This window comes from Crinia signifera, chromosome 12, assembly GCF_055691185.1.
Source record: "Crinia signifera chromosome 12, ASM5569118v1, whole genome shotgun sequence".
Taxonomy (NCBI): Eukaryota; Metazoa; Chordata; class Amphibia; order Anura; family Myobatrachidae; genus Crinia; species Crinia signifera.
This window is the reverse complement of record NC_139228.1, coordinates 42,977,237-42,992,966: the sequence shown is the minus strand read 5'-3', so window position 1 is coordinate 42,992,966 and position 15,730 is coordinate 42,977,237. Positions and strand designations below refer to the sequence as shown.

The 15,730-nt window shown below is 46.7% G+C and overlaps 1 protein-coding gene across 1 annotated transcript in view; it reads left to right on the top strand.

The window, feature by feature from the left end:
• Positions 1 to 15,730, top strand: part of ZFYVE26 (zinc finger FYVE-type containing 26) — a 137,058-nt gene that overhangs the window by 23,539 nt on the left and 97,789 nt on the right. Inside the window, exons 6-14 of the mRNA XM_083166179.1 lie at positions 568 to 732; positions 957 to 1,045; positions 2,396 to 2,544; positions 3,418 to 3,633; positions 3,712 to 4,368; positions 4,923 to 5,003; positions 11,495 to 11,545; positions 11,750 to 11,901; positions 14,319 to 14,511. Of these exons, the coding sequence (XP_083022305.1) occupies positions 568 to 732; positions 957 to 1,045; positions 2,396 to 2,544; positions 3,418 to 3,633; positions 3,712 to 4,368; positions 4,923 to 5,003; positions 11,495 to 11,545; positions 11,750 to 11,901; positions 14,319 to 14,511 (1,753 nt within the window). The remainder of the gene's footprint in view (positions 1 to 567; positions 733 to 956; positions 1,046 to 2,395; positions 2,545 to 3,417; positions 3,634 to 3,711; positions 4,369 to 4,922; positions 5,004 to 11,494; positions 11,546 to 11,749; positions 11,902 to 14,318; positions 14,512 to 15,730) is intronic.

Below are 15,730 nucleotides of genomic sequence, written 5' to 3'. Positions count from 1 at the left end.
TAGATATTTGTTCCCACCAGACAGATTGGACAGATACATCTTTATATGTGTACCCAGCTTAAGAAGTAAATGACTCCCTACAAACATAAGAATAGGGGAAATTGTCGCCCACAGATTTTCTCCATGTTCATCTCAATTTGCTTGAAAGAAATGTAAAATGTGGCCAAACTTTCTTTTGCTTAGTGTGTTGTGTAGAAAATATCTTTTTTTTTTTTTTTAATTATATTTATTGAAGATTTTTCATATGAAACATGAACATAAACAATGTTGAGCATAACAGATTCATTTTTTGCGTTTCAAAATAATATACAATAATTGCCATCTCATCCAATGTTGCATATAATATAATCAGTTAGGGTATAACCCAATTAACTAGAGATGGAAGAACTTAATCAAATATTGGGTAACAATACCTGTACTTATTTCAAGTAAAAGGAAAACCATCCCAAAACATTATCCAATACTCAACAAGAAAATATCTTGTTAGTACAGATTTCTTCGTATGCCTTGACAGTCCATTTTAAGGTTTAGCGACATGGGTTCTAACTTACAGTATTGCTGTTTCAGCTTACAGCCTTGACCCTTCTGAAAAGAGAAGACTTCTCCAATCTAAGTTTGCTGCTATCAAACACATTTAAACCTTTAAGACGTCTCCTTGTCCTGCTTGGATGGACCCACCTCCAGAGTATAGAATCTGCCAAAGCACTTTTGCACATTTTGCACAAAAATCAGGTATGTGTGATCAGGGCTGCAACAAGGAGTGGCTATGGCGGTGCATACTGTTGGTACTGAATGTGATACCCATACATCAAGCATGTCCAAACTCCTCTTCCAGGAAGGTACAGCCACCTAAATAACATAAAAATGATAAGCTGGTCTGTACTCCATAGTAAAATCCCCTATTTTATTATGATGTAATCTGTTTATATGATGAGGTGTATTTTTGTATTTTGCAGGATCTATGCAATGATTCAGTATTAAAACAATTCTGTGATGGACTGTTGTTTCAAGTAGAAGCGTTAGAGTGGTGCATAGAACACAGCAGGTATGTAACCGGATATATTTCACTGCTTCACGGTGTAATTTTCTTGTATAAAATGTACTTGCAGATTTAGTAGTACCGTCATTTATCTTTACTACATTGGTTTTTCTTTGTTTTGAAGTTCACCATTGATTTCTTTGCATATGCGTAATGTAAGGTTGTTTATAGCAGTGGTTCTCAACTTTGGTCCTCACCTGGCAGGTGCACTGAAAATAAAATTTTTGGGGGCGTATTTGTATTTTTGGCATTTACTATGACAAAAATAAGATTTTTCGTATAGATGGGACATTCGTATTTGTATTTACAAATTCGAATGAATACACCATCGATAGAATACAACAGAAATCACCATTCAAAGGAATGGTGATTCCTGATTTACTAAGCGGCCGTATTGAAAATACGGCCGCTAATTGGCGTAAAACGGCCACGAATGGCCGGGCAAATATGGCAGGAAAATACACTTCATTTTCCTGTCCTATTTGGCTTTAGCCTGCATTGATCAGTCAGATCTGTGCAGGCTTCAGTGTAAAAAAAACATAAAATAAAACGCATGCTGGGACTTGGAGAACCACAAGTCCCAGCATGCAGGGCATTAAAGGGCCCGCTGGCAATTGTAGTTCCACAGTATTAAAAATAGTCAAATAAACACACTGACACACATTATAAATAAAACTTTAATACATGCAAAGACCTTTCATACTTATACTTGCCTATCTTGAGCCCGTAGGTAGGTCCCTGGGTCCGGGGCTGCAGAGTCCGGGGTCCGGGGCCTTGGTTCCTGGATCCGGGGCTGGTCTGGGGCTCCAGGATCCGAAGAAATCCATTGGGGGACCTGTGGAAGAAAATCCAACTCACCAAAGTCCTCCGGCGAAGATCACGTCCTCTTCTGTCCGACGTAGTCCAGGTCGTCTTAAAAAAAACAAACACCCGACTATTCGGGCCGGTACCTGCGACGGACTGAGGAGAGACGCTGATGTTTCATCTTCAGCGCCTCTCCTCCGAATGATTCTATTGGCCGCCTAGCGGCCTTTATTGGGGGGTCCCCACTCCCCCAGGGCCCCTGGCCAGGCTGATTGGTCAGTAGGGTTAATGTTTTGGCCGCAGACCTTATATAATGTGTCCCCCGGCTGTGACATTACCCTGCTGGCTGGTTGGGCCTGGTTCTCAAAATACGGGGGACCCCTAGTCATTTTGTCCCCCGTATTTTGGGAATCAGCCCCAACCCATTGAGCCGGGGCTTCCAATTAAGGTAAAATCAGCAATATAGCTTATCATTTTAAATTTATTACCACAATCCTGTTATGTTACGCCATTTAAAGTTGCTTTTTTTTATTTTATTTTTTTATTCTACAGTCAAGATATTCCTAAGAAAGACATCTTACGTCACCTGAGTAGCCTGGACAGCCATTCTGCTCTGTACATTCTCCATCATCTCACTAACCTGCCAGAGCTCAATGAAGTTGAGGTTCTGAATCTTCTGAAAAGGAGACTCTCCAATGAAGGTGGGCTACGTGTGTGTTGTTGTTTTTTAGCAGCGCTCACAGGGTGTGCTGCGTCCTCCAAAAAGGGGAAGGGATTTACAGTTGCTAGCAGTTTCCAATGTAATGTGCAGGTATCATTATTATTGGTTGCATAAGCTTATTTTCTCTTAATTCAGTTGCCAGTTCACTCCCCCAATTTGTAATGACTCCAAAGGTGTATTTTTGCCCAGTGTATGTGCCGAGCGATGATGTGAAAATCGATGACCGATAAATCTTTTAATGCATACACACTGACCGATTTTTACAGGGGGTGAACAGGCCGGCGATGATGCGGGAGTGAGCATCAGCGCTCATTGCACGGCCATACACAGATTGTGATTTTGAGCTCAATGTAGCTCAAAACTGGAAAACTGAGCAACTTTGTGCTCAAATTAGCCTAGTGTGTATGGGCTTTAAATCCTTCTCTAGCTACACCAGGCATGTCCAACCTGCGGCCCTCTACTGTTGTGAAACTACACATCCCAGCATGCCTTGCCATAGTTTTAGCATTCCCTAATATCAAAACTGTGGCAAGGCATTCTGGGATGTGTAGTTTCACAACAGCTGGAGGGCCGCAGGTTGGACATGCCTGAGCTACACGGTATAAAATGGCTTTTTTTTTTACTTCCTGGCGGTTCTTACACTTTACCACTTTTGTGAAAAAAAAAATAAATCTAGATAAATGTTATGTGATCCAGATTAACCTGTAAATTTGACTTGTACAGTTCATGTTTGGTGGTTTCCGTATGTAAGCCTGTGTGTAGTGGGGACACTTTCTATAGTACATTGTATGGTCTCTGCTATCTACCAATTAAAGCTTGCAGATTAATGCACTACTGATGTTCTTGCTTGCAGTCTCTGGAAGTCATCGTGATGCCCATGACCAGGCACAGAACCGCAACACTGTTATCTTTCAGGCCTTCTGTGCGATGAAGTATGCCATCTATGCACTGTGTGTCAACGCTCACAAGCACGTTCAGTGCAAGCATTGCCACACCAGCCAGATAAATGGCTCCATGGAGGATACGGAGTCCACCATATCCTCAGGGAAGGAGCTTGGTCTTTCTCAAGGTATCAGACATTACCGTAATGAAAGTTGTTAGTTTTGGAGGCATGCTTGCATATTAACCTGTTTGTTTTCTACTACAGACTATTCAAATCTGTTTGTGCAGTATATCATCAAGTGCCAGAACTACTTGTGCCTGCTGCCTTCTCAGCTGAGGTTGGAGCTTCTGGAGAACATCTTCTCCTTATTATTCGTGTCACTGTCTGAGCTGAACTCTGCACCTCCAGTTCCCGAGGACTGTGCCATGGAGGACGTTGATGAAGACATGGACTTGAAAGTTAGTAGACTTAAGGGCTTGGACAGCAGCATTGACAAGGCAGACTCTATATTACTATCTCCCATTGAAAGTCCACAACATAACAGTAGCACTCTTAACATTGCGGATTTGTCTGGCGTTTCTCAAGGATCGGCCTCCTCTGCTTCAGAAACCTCTCACAGTACTTTCTGGGACATTAGATCAGACTGTTTAGACCTAAAACACTTCACCAGTGGAGTGTCTGGGTTTTTGGTTGATGAAGTCGTATTGGACACTTTCTTAAAATTGTTGAAAGAACAAGTAGAACTCATTACGGATTCTGTTCAGTCGAGTGGCCAGGCGCTTGGTGAGGAGCAGAAGATGTTTACTGGTCTTACCGTTTTCTCTGCAAATGAGGAGTTCAACAACAGACTGATCCAGATGTCTAAGTATATTTCTGAAGCCCAGTGGAGATACAAGGTGGTGATGAGCAACAGGATTGCAGGTACAGTAAGTGGCACATGGGATTTATTTCTTGGCCAAAGCAGCATGCAACTTCATACAAATACTTGTAGTCTTAAGACCACCATACACTATGCAATTTGTGCCCCATTTCACCGGATTCCGTTGGATCGGGACAGAAATTGTTTTAAATCGGCAAAAATCGCATGTATATAACTATATACTTTCTGATGCCCGGTCCTGTGCGCCTCCGAGTTGGAGGTCAGACGGGCTGCACATGTCATATGTGCAGCTGTCAACTGCCCATCGTGGGTGCTTTTTAGCCAACAGTGCTATCTCCGCTCTGATCAGATTCTGCGTCTTCAGATACACTTGGCCAATCTTAGAAGTTTACGAAAGAAGCCTCATGTGGCCATTGAGGAATTTCACACCACCACTGGGTACAAAGATGAAAGAGATGGCAAAATTTGCGTCAAAATCTTAATCGTGCCCTGTGTAACACAGACCTACAGGCATGAAGGAAGGAAAAAATGTGTTTATAATGCCACCCCTTGCTATTTCCCATTTTAGACACCTTTTTTTCTTTTTTTTTCCTAGAGGAAGAACTTCTTACTGCACGGTTACATTCACGGATTTTTAAAACTTCCAGCGTCAAAAGACGAAGAAGGAATAAAGGAGGTAAGTAGTGATCAATAATAATATTTGGTACTTGTTTCCTAGCACGGCCACCCCGATTTACATCGGGGTGGTCGTGTCGGAAAAATCGGGTCGATCGCATCGCATGCGATTTGGTCGCATGCGATGCGACCGACCGATTTTGGACCCGATTTTTTTTTTTTTTTATGAAATGTAAATCGGGTCCCTGGGACCCGATTTTACATTGGATTCAATGTAAAATATTCCCAACCCCCCCAAATGTCACGGCGTACACCCCACCCCACGATAGACGCCAACCCGAAGCGTGGCGAGCGCAGCGAGCCCGCGAGGGGCGGCGGTGCGCGTCCTCCGACCTTTTCATTCCCCTACTATCCACGTCGGCGTGGAGTTGAGAATAGAATAGTGTGGCGAGCGCAGCGAGCCACCGAGCCCGTAGCGTGGCGAGCGGACGCGGATACCTTCACAGGTAAACGCGTCCCTTCGCGGACTTCACAGGTGTCCGCGTCGCCACGGACACCTGTGAAGCCCGCGAGGGGACGCGTATAACTGTGAAGGTATCCGCGTCCCCTCGCGGGGCTCGCTGCGCTCGCCACGCTTCGGGCTCGCTGCGCTCGCCACACTATTCTATTCTCAACTCCACGCCGACGTGGATAGTAGGGGAATGAAAAGGTCGGAGGACGCGCACCGCCGCCCCTCGCGGGCTCGCTGCGCTCGCCACGCTTCGGGTTGGCGTCTATCGTGGGGTGACGACGAGGACATCTAAAATGTGAAATGGGTCATATTGGCCCATTTCACATTTTTCACATTTTTTCAGGATTTCAATGTTAAAAAATCTTGAAGCCTATGTAAAAATCGGGGACATCGCGTCGGGACCTATGTTAATGGTCCCGACCGACGCGATGCCCCCGATATTTTACCTTTCCCGACACGATTTCAATGTTAAAATATTTTTTAACATTGAAGCCTATGGGGAAATCGCGGGCATCGCGTCGGTCGCGTCGGGACCATTGTTAACGGTCCCGACCGACGCGATGCCCCCGATATTTTGTCCTAGCCGGCCAAATGGACCTGATTTCAAAGGAAATCTGGTCCATCGTATGGATCGTGTACCTTAACTAAAGGTACACGATCCATAAGATTTGTGGCCGTGCTAGGAAACAAGTACCTAATATTTTTACATCATGCAATCTCTTATATATTTAGCCAGATCTGTCACTCAACCCCTGTGGAGAACGTTCCTGTGTAGGACAGTTTCACTTTCATGTGTCTGACGTTCCACCCCCTTGACATCACCTCCCCCCGCCCAGCCAGGGCTACAGTACACGCCCACCATCCACCATTACTCCACAGCCACCATCCACCATTACTCCTGCACATCCCTACCCTCAGCCAGGACCCCCGCGACCCCCGCGACCCCCCTCCCGCGATTCGCGGGACCCCCCGCGACCCCCCCTCCCGCGAATTGCGGGACCCCCGCGACCCCCCCTCCCGCGATTTGCGGAACCCCCGTGACCCCCCCTCCCGCCATTCGCAGGACCCCGCACCCCCCCTCCCGCGATTCGTGGGACCCCCGCTTTCCACCCTCCCGCAAGTCGCGGGACCCCCGCGACCCCCCCTCCCGTGATTCGCGGGACCCCCGCGAACCCCCCCTCCCGCGATTCGCGGGACCCCCGCGACCCCCCTCCCGCGATTCGCGGGACCCCCGCGACCACCCCGGTATCCGGACTATTGTTAGACAGCACTTACATCGACAGCCATTACATCGACACCATTAGTTCGACACCTCAATAGGTCGACATGGTTTTAGGTCGACATACCATTAGGTCGACATGTCATTATGTCGACAGCTCATTAGGTCGACAGCTCATTAGGTCGACAGCTCATTAGGTCGACATGTTTTTAGGTCGACACTGCCATTAGGTCGACAGTGTCTATGTCGACAGTCAAAAGGTCGACATGGGTTTTTTCACTGTTTATTGAGCCGACATGTGCCGACAGGCGGTATTTCATGCCCTACTATCCACTAGGGCCTGGTGGGAGAATAAAATAGTGTGCCGAGCGCAGCGAGGCACCGTGCCCGAAGCATAGCGAGCGGCTGCGGTACACTTCAAACTGTGTCCATGTCGACTGTGTCGACATTTCGGCCAAAAAACAGTGAAAAAACCCATGTCGACCTTTTGACTGTCGACATAGACTCTATCGACCGAATGGCAGTGTCGACCTAAAAACATGTCGACCTAATGAGCTGTCGACCTAATGAGCTGTCGACCTAATGACATGTCGACCTAATGGTATGTCGACCTAAAACCATGTCGACCTATTGAGCTGTCGAACTAATGGTGTCGATGTAATGGCTGTCGATGTAAGTGCTGTCTAATATCCGTCCCAGACCCGACCACCCCCTCCCGCGATTCGCTGGACCTCCGCGACCACCCCCTCCCGCGAAACGCGGGACCCCCGCGACCCTCCCGCAAATCGCGGGACCCCAGTGACCCCTCCCTCCCGCGAGCCCCCTCCCGCGATTCGCAGGACCCCTGCATCCTCCCCTCCCGCGATTCGCGGGACCCCTGCGACCCCCCCTCCCGGCATTAAAAGGGCCCCCCGCGACCCCCCCTCCCGCGATTCACGGCACCCCCCCCTACTATGATTTGCGACCCCCCTCCCGCAAATCGCGCCGCCCCCTCCCGCGATTCACGGAACCCCCCGTAGCGCCCCCCTCCCGCGATTTGCGGGCCCCCTCGGCACTTCTCGCGATTTGCGACCGCCCCCTAATTCACACATTCGGGGACCCCACCTCCCGCGATTCATGCCCCCCTCACACAATTCACGGCACCCCCCACACCCCCCTTCCTGCGATTCGCAACCCCTCACGACCCCCCCTCCCACGATTCACGAAACCCTCCGTAGCGCCCCCCTCCCGCGATTTGCGGGCCCCCTCGGCACCTCTCGCGATTTGCGACCGCCCCGTAATTCACACATTCGGGGACCCCCCCTCCCGCGATTCATGCCCCCCTCACGCAATTCACGGCACCCCCCATACCCCCCTTCCTGCGATTCGGAACCCCCCACGACCCCCCCTCCCGCGATTCATGCCCCCTCCCGCAATTCACGGACCCCCGCACCACCCCCCTGCGCCCACCCTCCCTTGATTCACGCCCCCCTCATGCAATTCACGGCAACCCCCCCTCCTGCGATTCGCAGCCCCCCCACGACCCCCGCCTCCTGCGATTCATGACCCCTCCCGTGATTCACGGACCCCCTCACCACCCCCCCTTGACTCACGGCACCCCACGCGCCCCTCCCGCAATTCACGGACCTCCGCAACCCCCCCTCCCGCAATTCACTAACCCCGACAACCCCCCTCCCGCAATTTGCGGACCCCCCTTCCCACGATTCAAGCCCCCCCGCGCCCCCGCCCACGATTTGCGGACCCCCGCCCCCTCCCGCTAACCGCGGATCCCCACACACCACCCCCCCTCCCGCAATTTGCAGACCCCCCAGACCCCCTTCCGGCAATTCCACCCCCCAGCGGACCACCGCGGCCCCCGCTCCCGCATTTCACGTACCCCCGTGACAATGGGGGATCCTGTACCACCACAAGCAGGTACCGCCCCTAGGTGGAAAATCCGGCCCTGGCTGCCGCACTGCAGGTTTCCCCACTGCCCTCTGCACCAGCGCCACAACTTTTATCAATGTCTTGCCCACATACCACTATTATACAGCCTCCTGCTCTCATGCACGCTCACTCCCTCCCAGTGGGAGGAGACGCTCACCCACTGCCGGGAGCTGCATACTGTCCCCCACCCTCCTCCAGTTCTAGGGATGCCCATCGACCATCAATGATTTTCAAATAATCGATGGTTTATGGCCGATGTTGAATACTTTTGCCATCAATGTGGGAGGACACTGCCCTGCCTCCTGTTCTCCTGCCCCGTAACCTCCGCCAGTGGAGACCCGCTCACCCTGTGTTGCCCACATTCCCCTATCATGCTTTACCGCCCAGCCTCCTGCTCTCATGCACCCTAACTCCCACCCAGTCGGAGGAGACACTGACTCCTGTATTTCTGTGCTGCCACGCTGGACCCTCACCCACTGGCAGAAGCTGCACAGTGTCCACCACCCTCTTTAGTCCCCCATATGCCCACACACCCCTATCACTACCCAGCTTCCTGCTCTCCTGAACCGTAACTTCCACCACTGGGTAATCGCTGACGCTGTGTTGCCCACATACCCCTATCATGCCTCATATCCCAGCCTTCTGCTCTCATGCACCCTAACTCCCACCCAGTAGGAGGAGACACTGACTCAGGGCCACCGTCCGGTACTCCTGTGCTGCCACGCTGGACCCTCACCCACTGCCAGAAGCTGCAATACAGGCATCTTTCATACAATTCTAACCATATTTCTCACAATACAAATGTTCACAAATTAAGGGGCGTAGCCCCTTACGCCGGTGTGAAGAGCGCCCGTAGGGCGCGATGAATCACCTAGTGCTAAATATATATATATATATATATATATATATATATATATATATATATATATATATATATATATATATATATATATATATATATATATATATACATCTTATACCCTTAAACTGCTGTATCTAGGTTCTTAAGAAAATATTACATCTGTATTAACTCTTTCCCTGAAGAATTAAACAATGGTAAATATTCGGAGGGCCCCGTGGGCCCCCGGCTCTTACAGGCCGCAGCCTGAGTAATTAGTATTTGCTTCCTCCCCTTGAGACGCTCCTGTGCCTAATATATATTTTCATCCAATCATATAGGTTTATTAAGATAACCACAAAGATACAAATAAAACGTGAATACAATCCAGAAAACATCAAAATAGATAATGTATTTAATTAATTGGAGAATGTGTTGTTTAACGGTAGCTATGTGTGAGTAAGATAGGTAGAGATGGGCTAGTAGTAGGTAAAGAGATATAGAGGCTTATAAACATTTCTGCGGTATCCATATAATGTCATGTAAGACAGCACTCAATTTTGAAAATAAAAGAACTCCCGTTTTGTGGTGCACAGTCCTGTAATGTAAAGATACAGAAGCACTCACCCTCCTTGCAGAAGGTTTTGGGAAGAACCGGCACACACTTGTAGAAGTCCAATGTAGATTTATGTAAGGCATGAGATGGTATACAGACACGGCTCAACAGCCGTTTCAACTGATATTATCAGTTGAAAAGGCTGTTGGCCCGTGTCTGTATACCATCTCATGCCTTAAATAAATCTACATTGGACTTCTACAAGTGTGTGCCGGTTCTTCCCAAAACCTTCTGCAAGGAGGGTGAGTGCTTATATATATATATATATATATATATATATATATATATATATATGCAATGGTGGGCGGCACTCCAACAATGGCAGATGCTGGCAAAGCTTGGTTTTAGGTGAAAAAAAGGGTGCCCTCCGATGTGCAGCACTGCGGCTGCTGTACATACAATTCTGGGGGATGGCGGCACTCCAAATAACAAGTATCCTACTCGAGTGTGGACAATTGTTATTTGGAGTGCCGCCATCCCCCAGAATTGTGTGTGTGTGTGTATATATGTATATATATATATATATATATATATATATATATATATATATATATATATATATATATATATATATATAACAAAAGAAAGGAGGAGCGCACAGGTAAGTATAATTGCACAGTGTTTACTGGAGAAAAGTGTAGGCTCACATACAATTAAATAAGCAGTAATCAGCATGTGTAGGAATCACCATCAGTACGTCAGCTTCATAGCACGGACACCGGAGGACATCCAGGGAACCGGCAGATGGAAACAGCTGCGGCGAAGACGGAGTTCCAGACACGAGGACTGCAAACAGACGGGAACCACAGTGGCAGAGATCCGATACGTCAGGTGACCACGCCCCTTAGGGGGCCACTGTGGTTCCCGTCTGTTTGCAGTCCTCGTGTCTGGAACTCCGTCTTCGCCGCAGCTGTTTCCATCTGCCGGTTCCCTGGATGTCCTCCGGTGTCCGTGCTATGAAGCTGACGTACTGATGGTGATTCCTACACATGCTGATTACTGCTTATTTAATTGTATGTGAGCCTACACTTTTCTCCAGTAAACACTGTGCAATTATACTTACCTGTGCGCTCCTCCTTTCTTTTGTTCTATGCACCTTACTGAGGCCGTGACAAAGCCTATTTGGAGTGAGCAGCACCACATTCTGGAGAGACGGAACCTATTGATTATGTGCTAACCTTGCGCAGATCCTTCACCTGTGTGTGTGTGTAATATATATATATATATATATATATATATATATATATATATATATATATATATATATATATATATATATATATATATATATATATATATATATATATATATATATATATAAAATTTTTTTTATAAAAATGTCGTTAATGTTTGCGTAGCAGACTGGTGTAGACAATTATTGAGGCTTCCTGTCAGACTGAGTTACAGAATCTTCATTTATCATTTCTTTCACCTCATTGCAGCGGGATCAAAGAAACTAAAGGAAAGTACTAGCAGTGAACTGAGTACATCAGGTAATTAACAGATTGAAATTAAAACTACATATATCATCCATTTAAAGGGTTAAATGCATATAGGTAAATTTAAGATGTATATTGGAAAGATAATATTCCTCCTCCACTTCCACTATATGTAAATATAATTATGAATTATTATTATTGGGAAAGACCTCTTTAGAGCAGTTTACTTTTATAATTGAAGTTTTGCTTGCTGTATAGGAAGCAGCGCAAGTAATCTGTCTGCCAGAAGTGAAGCAGAAAGCAGGAGCCCGCTGCCACAGAGGAACACCCTTATTCCCATGTTACTCTCTGCACCCGAACATCTTCTCATTTCATGTATATTGAGAGGGAACTATGCACAAGCTCATGAGGTAGGAACATGTATAACTGAAGCACCCATATTTTTCCTGCATTGTATTTTATTTGGTCATTTGTTTTAAAATGCACAAATGAAGCAGACTGCAGCCAGAGGATAGCGAGCTTCAAAAAAGTAATAAAAAGGAGAGTGATAAGCAACCAGCCAATCAGCTCCTATCTGTCATTTTTTTAAACCCAGCCTGTAACATGGATGGTAAGAGCCAATTGGCTGTTATTTATTACTCTCCATTTTATCACTTTTGAAGCTTGAAACATCTGGCCATTTGTGTTTTGAATGTAGGCCTTGGTAAGTGCTGGTATACAGTTATATCATTATACATCTTTACTTGGAGTTTCTTGGAGGTCTTTACATATGTATCATTGGGCCAGATGTATTAAGCCTGACGAAGAGATAAACTAGAGATAAAGGGGCAGATGTATTAAGCTTGGCGAAGAGATAAACTGGAGATAAAGTGGAGAAAAATTGGAAGGAGAAAACGCACCAACCAATCAACTCCCAACTGTCATATTTCAAACACAGCTGATTGGCTGGTACGTTATCTCCTTCTAATTTATCTCCAGTTTATCTCTTCACGAACCTTAATACATCTGCCCCAAAGTGAAAGGAGATAACGCATCAGCCAATCAGCTGTGTTTGAAATATGACAGTTGGAGTTGATTGGCTGGTGCGTTATCTCCTTCCACTTTATCTCCAGTTTATCTCTTCGCCAGGCTTAATACATCTGCCCCATTGTCTCCTTCCTACCTGTTGTCTCTTGCAATAAACAAATAATATATAATATAATTGGGGGTTAGGAGATGACCGTTCTGAGGGCAGGGGATAAGGTGCTGGCTGAATATGAGTAACACTGCAGAGCAACGGTTCTCAAACTGTGGGTACTGACCCCAAAGTGGGTCTCAACCACCTCAGCATGGGGTCACAACTCTATGTTGCTGATCATGAGGCTAATGTGTCAGTAGAGGCAGTGGTGTAACTATTAAATATTCTCCCCCCCCCCCCGCCATTAATTTTGGCAGCGCCCTCTCTCCCATCTGCCCGGGAATTGCTCTCCATCTTCCCTCCCCTTACCGCCCCTTACCGCTCGGCATAATGCCGCCGCCGGTACCTGCCGCATCAGTGCATCATTCCCGGCTCTGCCTCTCCCTGCTCTCCTGGCTCCTGCTAATGAAAAGTGATACTAAGAAAATGGCTTCCCCCGTACAGCAGACCGTTTTTAATGTAGCTAGAGGAGGCTGCCGCCTCTTCTAGCATCCTCAAAAACTGTCTGCAGTATGGGGGCATATGGGGGTCATTTTCTAAATGTCACTTTTAATTAGCACTTATCAGGAGCCGGGAGAGCCGGGACTGATGCACTGATGTGGCAGGTACTGGCGGTGGCATTATGCCGAGCGGGAAGGGGGGAGAGCAGGTCCCGGGCAGATGGAAGCAGGTAACAATAGCCCCGCAGCCCCTCACCCCCCCCCCCCCCCCAGCGCCCTCATTTGCTAAGCGCCTCCCTGCCACCACGGGTCTGCGGAGCTAAAGTTACCCCACTGAGTAGAGGGGGGACAGGGTATAACTCATTACGTAAACACCCACTGCTTCCCTCTTCTATCCCCCTATCACCCACCACCCCCCATTACCCACTGCATCCCTGTCACAAAAGCGGTCATTTAATTTCACTGACATGGTGGCCATTCAGTAGTAACTTGCTGGGGTCCTTTAATAATTTTTATTGTCTGATGGGGTCCCAGAGCAAAATAGTTTGAGCACCCCTGCTGTAGAGGATAGTCCAATGGCATTCACTCATTTACTAAATGTGGGTTCACTGACACAAATTTTAAGTAGCAGCTGTACACACATGCTTTTCTCCAGGATCTGAACCTAACAATCTCATTGCCTCAAATGAGTCCCTTATTAAATGGACAAAACCATGTGCACTGCAGGTGGGGCAGATGTAACATGTGAAGAGAGAATTAGATTTGGGTGAGTTATTTGTAAAGTAAAACCCCACCCAAATCTAATTATCTCTGCACATGTTACATCTTCTTCCCCCCCCCCCCCCCCCCCCCCGCAGTGCACATGGTTTTGTCCATTTGGGAAGGAATTTGTCTTTGTGAGTGAACCAGTATAAGTGCCTTTATGTAAGGGTATATGTGTTGTTGTTTTTTTGTTACTTCTAAAATTTCCTTTTAAGACTTTTTATTGTCTTTATTATCAGATGTTAGCTTTTTTTAAGAATGATGTCCCTTTTTGGAAGCAGAAACTGTATAATATAGCCAGTCCTTGTGATGGATACACCTTCTACGCTCTGATAAAGTGTCTGATAAGTGTAATGTGATATTGTTATGAATGCAGAGGATTTATTTGTTACTTATAATATAGTGGACTCTCTACAAGCCTAGACTAATGTAGTTTCAATTTCTCCAGGTCTCCAGGATGTTTAACCTTCAGTCGTCCCCAAGCTATGGGGAGCTTATCTTTATGGAGCGATATCAAGAAATCATACGAGAACTCGCAAAAGTAGAAAAGAAAATCGAGAATCAGAACTCTGAGGCTGGCGTCAGACCGCTGAGTGGTAGTCGCTCTACATTGCAAGCCATAGGGAATGCAGCAGCAGCAGGTCAGTAGTGGTTTCTGTCAGCAAATAGCGCTTTGGCAGCTGTTATGATGCGGAGACAACAGTTTTGTATAAATCCCAAAGTAACCCAATGCATTTGTCTCTCATTTTTGAAGTTTCTCCTTTATCAAAGATCAAAAGGGGACACGGACTGACACGGGATGCAGGACTTGTTTAACGTTCTTGGCTTTTACATTACATGCAGTATCTTATGTTATCTCCAGCTTCTTTAATGTCTGCTTGTGGTGCATAATTCTTTCCATTACCTCTAACTGCTGAGGGCCAGCAAGACTTTCTTCTTGACCCTCTGCTTTTCTGTCTTTATATACATTCTTTTGGTGATCCAATAAGATTTGCCAGCCTCCAATGCCAGCTCTGTGCAGACAGTGCCCATCTGTCTTGTCTCCTTTAAAACACAATTGTTTTTTTTTTTTTTTTACACTGTGGGTGAAATGTAATAGGATGAGAGAATCAGAAATTGAGAGATTTGGTAAGAAATCTCCAGTTTTTTTAAAGTGGCAATCAATAAACTGGTTTTGCAGTGCAAGTGATTGCCGCTTTAAAAAACCTGGAGATTTCTTACCAAATCTCTCACGTTCTAAATCTGTCATCCTATGTGTCCATTTCACCCTATGTGTCCACTGCATCTATACACGTCTCATTTCTTAATGCTATCAATATGACTAAATAAAGTTTCTTCCCCAGTGTCACTAGCACTCTGTACAGTCTGTATACAGCATCTCCCCAGTTTGCTGAATTGAGCCACCTTCAATTCTACTCTCAATTGTTCTACAAAAGTCGGCTTTATCTGCCCTGGATGTAATCGTCCATATACTGATCCTGAGCGGACTGTGCCACATCTGCTGCACCACCTTGCAGATTCATAGGCTGGCTATACCAATAGATCACACTGACCAACACCACCTCCTCACACATCTCTGACCTCATCTCTGCATACTTGCCATCTCTGATCTGTCTTTACCTTCTCTCTGACAACAGTCCCAACCCAAATTTAGGTTTCATTTATGGGGGCACAGGGACCACAATGTGGCAAAGGGATCATGATGGTTAAAGGTGGTGATCTGGTGTCAAATATGCCCTTTGGCACAGCCCACACATCAAGCTACCAGCTAAAAGGGGTTCTCCTACATTTCCTATAAGTGGCCCAGGATGTATGCAGAAGAATATTCTCTCCATCCAGCGGTCTTTCAATTCCTGTTCA